At 37.1% G+C, this 13,556-nt stretch overlaps 1 protein-coding gene across 1 annotated transcript; it reads right to left on the minus strand.

Annotated features, from left to right (window-relative positions):
• Positions 1 to 1,129: 1,129 nt before the first annotated feature.
• Positions 1,130 to 13,304, minus strand: LOC6036421 (steroidogenic acute regulatory protein-like). Its single transcript, XM_038263120.1, has 11 exons — positions 12,554 to 13,304; positions 8,150 to 8,413; positions 7,765 to 8,081; positions 7,622 to 7,675; positions 7,417 to 7,549; positions 7,208 to 7,356; positions 2,914 to 3,066; positions 2,750 to 2,854; positions 2,084 to 2,694; positions 1,899 to 2,022; positions 1,130 to 1,833 (listed from the first exon to the last, which is right to left on the minus strand). The coding sequence occupies exons 2-11, from the start codon at positions 8,325 to 8,327 to the stop codon at positions 1,651 to 1,653; spliced, it is 2,007 nt and encodes a 668-aa protein (XP_038119048.1). The 5' UTR covers positions 8,328 to 8,413; positions 12,554 to 13,304; the 3' UTR covers positions 1,130 to 1,650.
• Positions 13,305 to 13,556: the final 252 nt, after the last annotated feature.

The following is a 13,556-nucleotide window of genomic DNA, read 5'->3' on the forward strand; positions in this document are numbered from 1 at the left end:
TTTGTAATTAAGAGACGCAACTTTTGGTACCCAGACATGTATAGGTCATCGCTGAAATTTTGAAGTTATCGCAGTTTTAGTGAAAAATGTTGATTTTTTGCCAATTTCGTCATTCTCCGGTTTTTGCGCGCGGCGCGTCAAAAAACACGGATTTTATTTTCAAAAAATCATATCTCAGAATCCTGTTAATGAACTCCTCCAATTTTGTAATATGTTATGGAAAAATGTCCGGGGAATCCGATAAAAACATTTCCAGCCATAGGCTCTTTGGTCCAGACACCGTCAAAACGGCATTTTAAAGTTTCAAACGCTCTTTTCATATGTTAGGCTAGATTTTTGAAACTTCTTACTATTTTTCTTTGAAAGCCCAACTTATCACCTTTCATTTGCGTATAAGACAATTGAAATCGGTTAAAATGGCAAGGAGTTATGATTTTTCGAAAAAAGTGGTTTTTGCGAAAATTGACGAAAATGGCAATTTTTCAGACCACCCTAACACGGCGTAGGTCACCCTAATGGCCAAACAAAAAAATACGGGTCTAATTATTTCAGCCAGGGAACCCCCAAAAAAAATTTGAGCCCGATCCGAGCACTTTTGTTTTTTTCATGCTGTTTTCGTGGGGAATTGCTGTATATAAAGAATGAGTGAAATTCACGGTTCAAACCATAATCTGCTCTGAAAAAAAACAATGGAAAGCATTTGAGGGTTGAAATTTCATTTTTAATGAATTTCTTGGAAAATTTCCTTAAAAATGCAACCAAAAGAAAGTCTTTTGGTCTTATGGCTGAAAAGTTACGTGTGAAAGAAAAAAAGCATTTAAGAAAATCGTTGAAAAAAATGGCGATGCCAATGAAAGAGAGATGGTCCAATTGGCACCAAACTTGGGATTTAAACTGCAGTTGACACGGAAGACCCATATTTAGATTAAGGTATACAATTCGATTATAAAAACAAAAAAAAATAACCTTAAATCATGAGAAGAGATTTTGTAATCGAATTGATATCGATTTACATTTGCTCCTCTTGACCCCGACTAGTATTCGAATAAGACCATCCAATTTTTTTCATGGTTGGAACTAAAACAGGGATGCAATTTTCTCAAATTTAGTAATGAAACACATTTTTTTAGAGTAGACTAAATTCATTTATATCACAATATACAAAATACGACACGAGTAAAAAAAAAACACTTGATTGCGAATGTTGTCATACACGAGCTACGGTTCCACACTGGTCGGAGCGATTTTTTTTCTTTTTCATACAAAGATTAACTTATCCAAGGTTCAACCTATTTTTGCAGACTAAGTATTTGTAACAAAACAGCTTAGTTTCGCTAAAGTTTTCTCTATCACTAGTTAGAACCGTGTGATTGGTTACGAAGGCAAATCAGTGCAGTTTGTTTTCCTCCCTATTCTGGATCCTTTCCTCAGTTTTAGTAAGCCTTTCCAACAATCATTACCATGTAGAAAACACAACGAAAATAATACAGAATCTCTGGAAGCTATGCGATTCGGAATTAAATCGAATTTTTGATTGGGCTGGGATTTTAAAATAGACGAAGGATCGACAAGAAACGTATCAAAATAAATATACTGCGCTTTGTGATGAACAATTGACTAACTTAAGGTTAAAATTAGAAAACAAACAAACTAGGAAAATTTTGATCCGCTGGCAGAATCGGTGGAGTACTGGGCTGCAGTCAATGCAGATGCAGCTGACGTAGACGTAGACGGTAAAGATTTGTTGGTTGCAGGCACTTTTCCTTGTTTGCGGAGTTCCACCACGTAGTTGCGGAGATGGGTCATGTATTCTTGCATTAGGGTTGTGTAGGCCTGGTGGGGTTGAGACGGGATAGTAAGTAAAATGGTTTGCTAAAGTGCTGAACATTTCTACTCACAGTATCTAGCACATAGCGTGGAATATAACCTTTCAGGTCTAAACAGAGCAGCCACTCGAAGATGCAGTAGTCTTTTTGGTTCTCTATCTCACGCATGGCCCAGCAGGAAACTTTGTTCTCCCCTCTGTAATTATAGCAATTTTCAATAATTAGATTCTACAAAAAATGATTTAACCCGAACTGACCTTATGTACTTCGTCGTCACCGGCGCTCCGGGATACTCGATACTGATCGCGGCACTAACGTATACGTTCCCACCCTTTTGCACCTCACACTCTTCAGCCCTTGGCTTGCGAACTCTAACTTTAGCTTCAGACTTTTGTTTCTTCTCCTGCTCTACCTGAGCCGGCTGCTTGCCGCCAGCTTGATGTTCCGTCAGTGCGTCCGAGAACACATCCTCCGGGTCGGAGTTGGCTCCTGCAGCACCAAAATCCTGCGCACCAAGGCTTTTGCTCAGCGTCGAAAACGCCGTCTTTGTGTTTTGCTCGTTGCTACTAACGCTACTACCTCCTAGCTTAAACTCACTTAACGATTTGGTAATTTGAGGCGAAGCTTTGGCCGCCAAGATGCACTCATCGTCATCGCTGTCCCCATCATCGTCATCGGGCACTTCCTCCGTTACCGGAGTCAACGCCGGTGCCTGAAGATCCGTCGGGTGCAGATCGACACCTTCTATCACGCGGCCCTCGCGGCACAGCTGCCAGCAGCGAAGATTCACGAAATCACGACACTTGACCACGCCACCACCGCCGCCGATGGTGGCCTGGTACGAAATGTCCGTGTGGCTGTCGATTTTCTGCAAAAAATTTCAGTTTTAAGATGAAGATATAAAAAATGATTTGAAAACTCACTCGAATGATTTTCGACTCCAGCAGGGTGGGATTCCACCTGGGAACTTCTTCAATTTTGTAGTACAACTCCTGGAGAAGCTTCTTTGCTGGGTAGTGAATTTTTCCCTAAAAAAAATCAACAAATTATTCATCTAACTTCGATTTCTCCCATTACTCAACCCTACCGTCAGCTTGTAGATCTTGCCAACCTTATCCTTGGTACAGCTTTGGATCGTATCGCCCTTGGATGTGACCTTCTCCAGCTTCCAGTCCGTGGACTCCAGCAGAACGTACGCCTTGCGAACGCACTCGATGCCCATCCGCTTGAATTCATCGTCCTGCAAGCAAGATTGAAAAAGTTTTATGAAAAATTAAACTTAGCAAATTCGAGATTTTGTTCCCATTCTGTAAGCCGGTACGGTGTGCAACATGCCAGAGCTGAAACGAAAGTGAAACTCCCAACCGGTGGGGGTCGTTGAAAGATCCAGGCAATGTGGATTTGGAATTCAAAATATTTGAAAGGCAAATGGACTAATGTCTGGAAGAACGCAGCGTTGAAGGTTACGATCAAATCGCTTATGTATACCGGAAGACGAGAAAGGGTGAAGAAATCTTTAGAGTCAACATCATTCTTTTAGATAATTCAAAACTTCCAAATACAGATAAATTTGTTATTTTCAATAGTTAGATTTTCTGAATTAAATTTGAAATAGTATCCGCCGAAATGTAGTGGAATTGTGAATAAATATCGAATATTGGTTGCAAAAAATTAAAAACATGTCGATTATGCAAACGGGTTACTAAACTGATTCGAAAACAAAGCGTCCGATAGGGCTCATATTTTTTGTTTGGCCCTACGCCGTGTTAGGGTGGTCCAAAAATGGTAATTTTCGTTGGTTTTCACCAAAAACACTTTTTTTCAATCATAATTCCGCGCCATTTAAACCGAACCAGCTATCTTGGAATGGTTATTAGATATGTTTTAATGAAAAATAGTGGTCTCGGGACCAAAGACCTTTTCTTGTCTAAAAATATTTGTATCGGATTCTTCTATTTTTTTTATTTGGATCATTTCTCCATACAAATGTAAAAAGTGCTATGGAAATAGTAAAAAATCTGTATCTGTAGAAGGGATTGTTTTAGATTGATTAGATCTTTTCAACTAAAGATAGCAGCCAATTTCCCGTCCCGGGAAAAAAATCTCGGGATTTCCTGTTAAAAATATTTCATTTAGAAATTTCCCGGGAATTCCTGAAATTCAAGAGTAAGTAAACATTTGTTTTTTTTTTAACTTTTGGTACCAATTTTTCCGTCACGAGATATCAAAAAACGGACCTCGGATTCGTGATCAGGGACAAAAGTTACCCCTTAGGACAAAGTTTCACGCAAATCGAAGAGGGGTTGGGGCAACTGCTGTGTTAGTTGGCGGAGAATTACCCTTTTATCATAAAATATTTCAAATGGGTATTTGTAGGAAAAATTACTTCAATTCGTTCAATACTTTTACAATTTTTACTCATTGTGTAGCAATTGTGCATGGCAGAAGTTTTTATTTCGGTAAAGTTATGTTGTTTTGCAATAATTGTATTTTTTTTTAATTTAAAAAATACATGAATAAAAAATCTTGTTGACGGTTTAATGCAGAGGTGACCAAAGTATGGCCCGTGGGCCAAACGTGGCCCGCGAGATGATTTTTTGTGGCCCGCGGACCCATTTTGAATAATCTTGTACAAGTAGTCAGCGTGTAATGTAATTTTATTATTTTCAAAATTAAGGTTTATTTCAAACTTTTCATTGGATTTTTTTTATTTTTTTTAAATAAAAATCTTATGATTTATTATTATTTTGATTCCCATTTTAGGACACAAGTATTTTGTTCAAAAATCTTAATTTTAAATACAACTTCACACGTAAATAACGTCAAAACTTTCATCAAACATTTTTGTAAATATTTATAAAACTTCAAATTTTAAATCTGTAATATTAAATTGCAAAAATATAAGTATTCAATAAAATCAACATCCCGATAAAAACTGCCTTTTTGTGTTTTCTATCATTTTTAATTAACGATAATGTTTATAAAACAAAAGTAAATTGAAAAGCAACTGATAGATGGATTTGCTAGTCTATAAATAAAAATAACGTATGTCCACTAGGGTGTAATATGGTTGTATGGAAAAAAATAAAATTGTCCAAATCTAATGAGCACAGCAACTTTTTAGTTCCTTTTGGGGTCCTAAACAACTCCCCAAAGTTTGGGAATGATTGGTTTAGTCCTCACTTTGCGCAAAGCGATTCAATTTTCTATTGGAATTTGTATGGGAAAACCATTTTTTTGGATTTTGATATTTATAAATTTCACGCATCACGCTGTACTTAAACCGGATTCATATTCCAATACTCTGAAAGATGCTCTACAACTTTCCCGAAGAGAGTATGGTGCTAACTTGCTCCTATAAAAAGATACAGCGTGTTCAAAACTCGTCTAAAACGTGTTTTTTGCTCGAAAATCACGTTTTAGACGAGTTTTGAGGACGCTGTATCTTCTTTCAGGGACAAGCTAGCACCATACTCTCTTCGGGAAAGTTGTAGAGCACCTTCCAGAGCATACGAATATGAATCCGGTTTTAGTACAGCGTGATACGTGGATTTATAAATATCAAAATCCAAAAATGGTTTTTCCCATACAAATTTATATGGAAAATTGAATCGCTTTGCGCAATGTGAGGATTTAACCAATCTTTCTCAAACTTTGGGGAGTTGCTCAGGACCCCAAAAGGAACTGAAAAATTGCTGTGCTGGAAAATCGATTTTGATATTACACCCTAATGTCCACTGTCGAACGTAGAATGAAATTTATGTGAAATTTTCTCATCTCATTCAAAAAAGTCATCAGGGGTAACATTGGGTCTGGGGGTGAGATTGAGTCATACAAAAATGCTGAAATTTGTATAACCCAATTTCACCCCCTAGACCCAATGTCACTCCTGATGACAGTATTTAAAAAAAAACTCTTTTTTACTAGAATGGTCACGATTTCCTAAACAATTCGGAAAAAACAACTACTTTACAAAAATTGCCTTAAAATTGTTAGAGATCGAAAAGTTTATTCAAGTGTTTTTGATCGCAAATTCAATTTTACAAACAAAATCAGCAGAGTCTTTATATTCAAATAAAACTTTATCGAATTGGTGTATTTAATAATTAATAAGTGACCCAAACTAAAAATAAATGAAATTTTGTTTCAATTTGGAGAAAAACGAAAACTAGTTTCAGAGGTCACGGTGGCTCTTACGGCTTTTTGATAACTAAACCGAGAAGTAATTAATAACAGTGAAATAACTCCTAATAAAAGTTTAAGTTTACACATTTATAACACTGACAACCAAAATTGAACAAATTGACTGCGCAGGACCAACTCGAGGGGAGGCATGAAGTTTGGAGTCCTCAGAAACACGTGCACTTTAAATTTTTCAAAAATATTTAGACAAAGCCGAATGGTTTCTCTCCAAAGTTTGGAAAATTTGAAAATTTTGAGTGAAATCGGTTAAGGTCGTTTTTTTATCGTTAAAGTTGGTGAAAAAAATTTATTCATACAAAAACGTCTTCTTTAAATCGGTATTAACCCGTCAGGGTTAACTCGGATTATTTTGCCGTCTTTGACAAAGTATTTTGTCATAGATTTTTAATTACTTGACATGGATTCGACATATTTAACGCCACCTTTGGCTTCAATATTGAAATTTTGGCTTTTCACCATACTTTTTTGCGGTTTTACCCATACAAACTTCAATTTTCACCCTAATGGCTCATGCATCCCTTTAAAACATTTTCAAGATTCATTCAATATTTTTAAAATATCCTGGAGAAAACTGTGAAGGAAATTCTGCATGCGTTTTTAGAAAAGGGGAAAAAAATGCAAAATCACCGTTGAAAGAAAAACGATGTTTCCAAGAAAACTGCAATAAGGTGGCTCCTTGATTGTATCGGGTTCCTTCTTGGCACTTCTGAACAACAGTTTCAGTATCAAATCCCTCATTTTTAATTCAAGTTTTGCTGCAACTTAAGCCTATTTCAACTGAACTCACTTTGACTACTGACAGAGCGATCGCTAGATCGCTCTTCTAATCTGACATCTTAGCACAGCAGATCAAAGATCGACTGCTTTTGATTGAATAAACCACATGACTATTGATGAGCAATCAATTAGTGGAAGCCCAGCGTGCATGATGAAGCTAATTAGCCACCAATGAATGATTGCCGTGCGGTTGTGCGTGCAGAAAGCCAAACATCATCAGCATCGGTTCAGTTTGCTGCCGGGCGCAACTTTTTTAGAAGACCACATAATAACTCTGTTCATGTTCCCTCCGGATCTGGTCCTCTCCGGAAGACATTCAACCAACCAACGGTCACCGGTTTGGTGAAGGTGGCGTAGTTCTTTCTACGGTGGTTCCACAACTTGACCCGCAACATATTCACCTGTTCGTCCTCCTCGTCTTCGCTGTTGTGGATCGAGTCGTACGGTGAGTAGAAGTTGCCAACGCTTTCCGTTCGACCGGTTGATAGGGCTGAATTCAGGAAGGGTGCCAGCAAGGGGCTTCGAACTTCAGCTGCTGGGTTTGTGAGGGCTAAAATGAGCAGTTTTTAGATTTAAATAATTGAACCAAATGTGTATCAAATGCTCTTACCAACGTAATAGTTCCGGGCGTACCGTTCCTGAGGGATCACCCGGCAGTCCAAGAACCAAGCTTCGCCCCAGGCTAGGACGAACGAGACTACGACTAGCAGCACTTCGAAAACAGGTTGGGGCGTTTCTGTCCACTGTGAAAGAAGAATCGGATTTCAATTAGTCAACTTCTGGATTGTGGCTTATCAAGTCAAAAAAATGCTTACACTGTATGCAAAAACTTTGTAGATTAGAAAAGCGCACGACCCGGTGGTTGAAAGCTGCCAAAAAGAGAATATAGTTGATGTGATGTATTATAGACAATCCTAACAAAAAACATATTAGAAACAGTAGCAGATATTCTACTCACAGCGATAACGATCCAGTGATTCAGGTGGCACAGCCCGTAGAACAAGATTAAAAATATAAACCGCATCAACGCAATGACGACCACATCAAACAGCGACTTTTCGATCGTGTAGTGCAGCACCTGCGTCTCGAGGGCGTGCCGGATGTTGTCACCGGTGATCATCACGCAGATGATCCACAGCAGCGAGATAAACACCACATCGAAGGTCACGAACAGGCAGAAGAACCGTCGAACCACCGACATGCGACCCTCGTCCATGTATCCGGCAATGAAGTCCTCGCTCAGCAGGTTCACCATGTGGGACTGCGAACGGGGCACTGAAAACAAATCAAAACCGAATGTAACCGTTAAATCTTCATCAAGTCACACCTCTCAACAAACTTACATCCAGACGGTCCAGGGCCGAAGCTGTGCAGCGACGATGGAGCCGAAATGCCCGGAAAGCCGGCAAACTGCTGCGACTGGAACTGTTGATACTGCTGTTGCTGCTGGTGCTGCTGATGCTGGGCTTGGGCGTACATCGAGTGTACGGCTGACCTGATGTCATCGTCATCGGTCATCATTGTGGTGAAGAAGCGGGGTCACTTCTTCCTCCGGGGAGGAAGGAGTTGCTGGTGGTGAAACGCTCAAACGCAGAATTATGTGGAGTCTGTTTTGTTTTCGGTGGGGAAAAAAAGTAAAAGTAATAAATTGATAACGGCAAATAATGAGTGTTGGGTTCGCCGAGACTGGCAGTGATTGCGAATTTCTAGGCTAAACGATTAACGAGCAAAGTTTGAAGATTATGAAAAGGTTGATGTGCTGAGGATGTGTGGTTTACAAATACTGAACATAGAGGAAACATCAACTGGGTGAATTGGGATACAATATGTGCTCTGATAACTACTGCCTTTTTTAATACAATAACCATTCACTCCAGGTGTTGGGATTACAATTACATCATTTATGAATCAACTCTAAAACTTTATCTTTTTACGGTTGAGGCAGAGAAAGTTAGTAATAGTGGTTAGTATTGAATGTATTTTGCTCTAATTTAAAAATATTTCCTTTAAATCTATTGTCACAACAATAACGACCCAAGTAACATTTTTTTCCAGGAGTTCTACAAGAGCTCTTCAAGATAGCTACAGCATAAAAGTTTGGACCGTGGTATGATAAAACTCTCTTCAAGTACTCTTCCAAACTCTTGAAGATGTTACCCGTTATAAAAAAAAGTAGACATTGGTTCATTTGAAAAACTGATTTGAGCTATATTTTTGAATTTTCTCAGGATATTCAGGCTCTTTCAAGATAAGCATTATAAGTGTTCACTAATATTCCAATTGAAATTCAATATACGGGTATTTCAAACTTCCAAAGTCATTCACCCAAAGTCATTCAAATTTAAGGTTGAAAAACTTGTAGTTTTTCTTTCGAGCTGGCACTTTTCTTATACCGAGCAAGCACAAACATAACAAAAACTACCAGATTATTATCAACAACAGTTTTACAATACTTGTAATTGTTATAAGTCTCATTATTTTGCCAAAACTATTTTAAATTAATTCCAACCTTGTTCTTGCATGATCTTGTTGCTCGATTGGAACCCCGATTTGACAGTTCGATTGGAACACTAAGAGTGACATTTCGCCTCTTCATATAGGCTCTCTAACTACGCTAAATTGATTTAAAATTTTTAAATCCAAGATGGCGGCCAATATGGTGGTAGCGAAGCATTGAAAAAATGCATTTTCTTTTTTAACGAGCAATCACTGTTCGGGTTTATTCAAAAACAATTTTTATTTAATTAAATTTTAGATGAACAGTATCACTAAAATGTTTTTTATTGCCGAATCTTATATTTTTTGAAAATAATGATTGCAAATCAAGAGTACTTTTGTATAATACATTTTATAACCATTTTTTTTATTGAAATGTTTAAATTCTGGCTTGTAATCTCACTTTTTATATTTCTTTTAATTTTTGTTTGCCTCCACTCGACCATGGCCAAAGTCTAATTGTTGCAAAATAACGTCCAAAACGTTACAATTGATTGAATGATAAAATTACGCCACTACATAAATTGATCAGATTTTATGTCACTTAAAAATGGTCTCAAATTTCAATGAAAACGCAAGAACATTAAACTAAATACCTTTTCAAACACCTAAAACAATAAAATCAACAAAACTGATAGGCAACTGTTATTTTCTGTTTTCTATTATTTCTAAATACCAAAAATTTCCAAAAAATAACACAAATTAAAAAACCTTCAAGTGATAGATAATTCTTTAGTCTTTTAAATGAAAATAAAGTAATTTCATTTTTCAAATAACCAATTTTGTACAATTGGCCCGCAAGCTAATTTGTTTATTTTTTAAACCAACTGTTACTTTGCACAACTATTTTTAAGATTTTTGACATGTTCGGTAATTTTACGTAATTTGGCGAGATCTACAAGTTTGTCGAAAACACCAGCTCGCTAGGAGGTCACTGGAAAAAGTTAGATTTCAGCGCCACCTATGCGGCCAAAATTGGAACTACATTTTAGTACCAAAATGTAGCCCTGATTTTTCTGAGCAACTTTGCTGAAGACACCGAATCTCTATGACGTAACCCTAGAGTGCTATTAATTTTGTCCTGCTAGATTGACTAAATATTCATTGCTTAATTATAACTATTTTTTAAACTAACTGTAACGTTGCACAGTTATTTTTGAGAATTTTGACATGTTCCGTGTTTATACGTAATTTGGCAAGATCTACAACTTTGTCGAAGACACCAACTCGCTAAGAGGTCACTGGAAAAAGTTAGATTTCAGCGCCACCCATGCGGCCAAAATTGGAACTACATTTTAGTACCAAAATGTAGCCCTGATTTTTCTGAGCAACTTTGCTGAAGACACCGAAGCTCTAGGACGTAACCCTAGAGTGCTATTAATTTTGTCCTGCTAGATTGACTAAATATTCATAGCTTAATTATAACTATTTTTTAAACTAACTGTAACGTTGCACAGTTATTTTTGAGAATTTTGACATGTTCCGTGACTATACGTAATTTGGCAAGATCTACAACTTTGTCGAAGACACCAACTCGCTAAGAGGTCAATGGAAAAAGTTAGATTTCAGCGCCACCCATGCGGCCAAAATTGGAACTACATTTTAGTACCAAAATGTAGCCCTGATTTTTCTGAGCAACTTTGCTGAAGACACCGAATCTCTATGACGTAACCCTAGAGTGCTATTAATTTTGTCCTGCTAGATTGACTAAATATTCATAGCTTAATTATAACTATTTTTTAAACTAACTGTAACGTTGCACAGTTATTTTTGAGAATTTTGACATGTTCCGTGACTATACGTAATTTGGCAAGATCTACAACTTTGTCGAAGACACCAACTCGCTAAGAGGTCACTGGAAAAAGTTAGATTTCAGCGCCACCCATGCGGCCAAAATTGGAACTACATTTTAGTACCAAAATGTAGCCCTGATTTTTCTGAGCAACTTTGCTGAAGACACCGAAGCTCTAGGACGTAACCCCAGAGCGCTATTAATTTTGTCCCGCTAGATTGCCACCTCGCCCCACTGTGCAATGGTTTAATCGACTTAATCAGTTTATTTTCATAAACAAAAGGTTGCATTGCCTTTAGAAAGTATGTGTGTACATAAATTAGTGAAAACAAGAAAAAAATTCCACATTTTCCATCAACATGTATGACGTGTCACAAGTGTGCACGATCATTTTGATGATAAATTGGTCTATGTCACAAGTGTGTATTGCGATATCCGGGAAACGGAAACGAGTTTCCGAAATCGGGTTAGATCATCTTGTAGTGTTTGTTAAGTATAGCAAAACGTCATCATTAACTCATGTTCGACCAAAATGGTCTATGTTACAAGATAGCACACAGCTGACGAAATACTGTTTACATAACAGAAAATTTTATGAAATCTTCTTAAAAAGTCCATTTTTGAATAAGAGTACAATAACAGTTTATGTAATCATAACAAAATTTGTTATTGGTCTGATACTGGTTGAAAGCCAAAACAACTTGGGAATAACATTTTTTGTTATGGAAGAATAACTTCAATTGTTATTAGGATGATCGGATTAGATGTTAAAATAACAAAAAATAATTACAAAAATATGTTCGAAAAATAATTAAAAATGTGACAACCTAATAACAAAAAAAAAATTACGACGAATAACAAATCCTGTTAAAAATAATATAAAATGTTATTGGCCTAGTATTTTCAAATATCAAAAAATGTTATTCCCAGGTTATTTCCGTCTCTTCGGGATAAAATTGGTGTGCTTTGAATCTGTATGTTAAACTTTTCAGAGTTCAAATGGGTGTATTAATGAACTTTTCAAAACATTGAATTGTGGTGACGATCATTTAGCTGCCAATGAGTGTCAAAAAATATTGCTTTTCGAAACAGCTGCTGAAAAGCTGAAATTTTCAGCTCTCGTTTGAGTGTTATAATGTTTTCAATTGCACAAAATGCACAAAAATTTCAATAAAATAACTTTTTCGAACTTGAACAAAATTATATAACTTAGAATAATGCTTGTATTGACCTAAGCTGACTTTTAAATAAACGTGAATAACAAGGTTTCTAAACGTTATGTTAAGCACTTAAAACAATCTATTTACACTCGTTATACGCAAGCTGAATGTGCCCTTATTTCCGTTTTCTAAACAAAAACACGAATAACTAATAGGATAAGCTACGCAAAATACATCGAACATAGCAGACTAGAACAGACGAAAATTGTGCGGGTGAACGTAATCGGGTCAAATATTACCAGAATCGTCCTATGGATTGTTCCCCGGTGCATATTTCGATACAACTTAGAGCAGAGGATTCATTTCCGAGGTCGCAAAACCTTTCTAATTGCTTGATGGTGACTTATGGCAGAAATGAAACTGATGACGTCGGAAATTGAACTAGGTTAGTAATTTCGAAAGGTTCCGCTCCGTTCCAGTGGCGGACCTCGGCGTGGCCGAAGTGTCCTTCCCCTTGGATCACCGGGACGCCACACTTCATACGAACAGAACGCGCGATGCAAAACTAAACAGTATAAAAATCAACAGCAAAATCAAGTAAAAGCAACACTTCACGACCTGCAGGCAGACTGTTTTCATTTTGATCTTCCTCTAACGATTGATAACTTGACTTTTTTTTACTTCAACTTGCTTCCTTTCTTCGTCTTTGTTATGTTACGGATAAGGAGGGACCTTCCAAGGCTTGGCTTTTGAGTTTTCGTTCCGCACCCTGATTGTAGTTGCTGTTGTTGTTGCAATGTGTCACCAGTAATTACACTATCCGTCTGTGGCAAAAGTTACACATTCAATCGACAATATTTTGAAACTAACCGGATTTGTCAACACTCAGAGCATCTTCAAGTAGCGACCAATGGTTCCCGCAAGGCATGAATCGAATTTTTCTCTTTCACTCGATTGTTTCGCACGGCTTTGGGCAAGTTATTTGCTAACAACGTTCAGTGATACGCCAAAACAATTTTCTTTATTTTGCCAGACTTTGACAGTTGGCTCAAGCTGACAGAAGCACGAGAATGTTTTAGTTTGAAGCGAAAACAGAAACGGCTGTGGTGATTATAACAGAAGGTAATGGAAATATGTAATATTCTGGCAACACGGTTCACAGAGTTGCTCTGTGGTTCAAACAAATCATTTAATTTATAATTTTTATTCTTTTTAAATGGTATGAAACAGATAAATATAAAAAAAGAATAAATTAACTGTCCCAAAAAAATACGTTTTCAAAAAGTTCAAATTTTAAATGGA

This window comes from Culex quinquefasciatus, chromosome 3 (assembly GCF_015732765.1).
Source record: "Culex quinquefasciatus strain JHB chromosome 3, VPISU_Cqui_1.0_pri_paternal, whole genome shotgun sequence".
Taxonomy (NCBI): domain Eukaryota; kingdom Metazoa; phylum Arthropoda; class Insecta; order Diptera; family Culicidae; genus Culex; species Culex quinquefasciatus.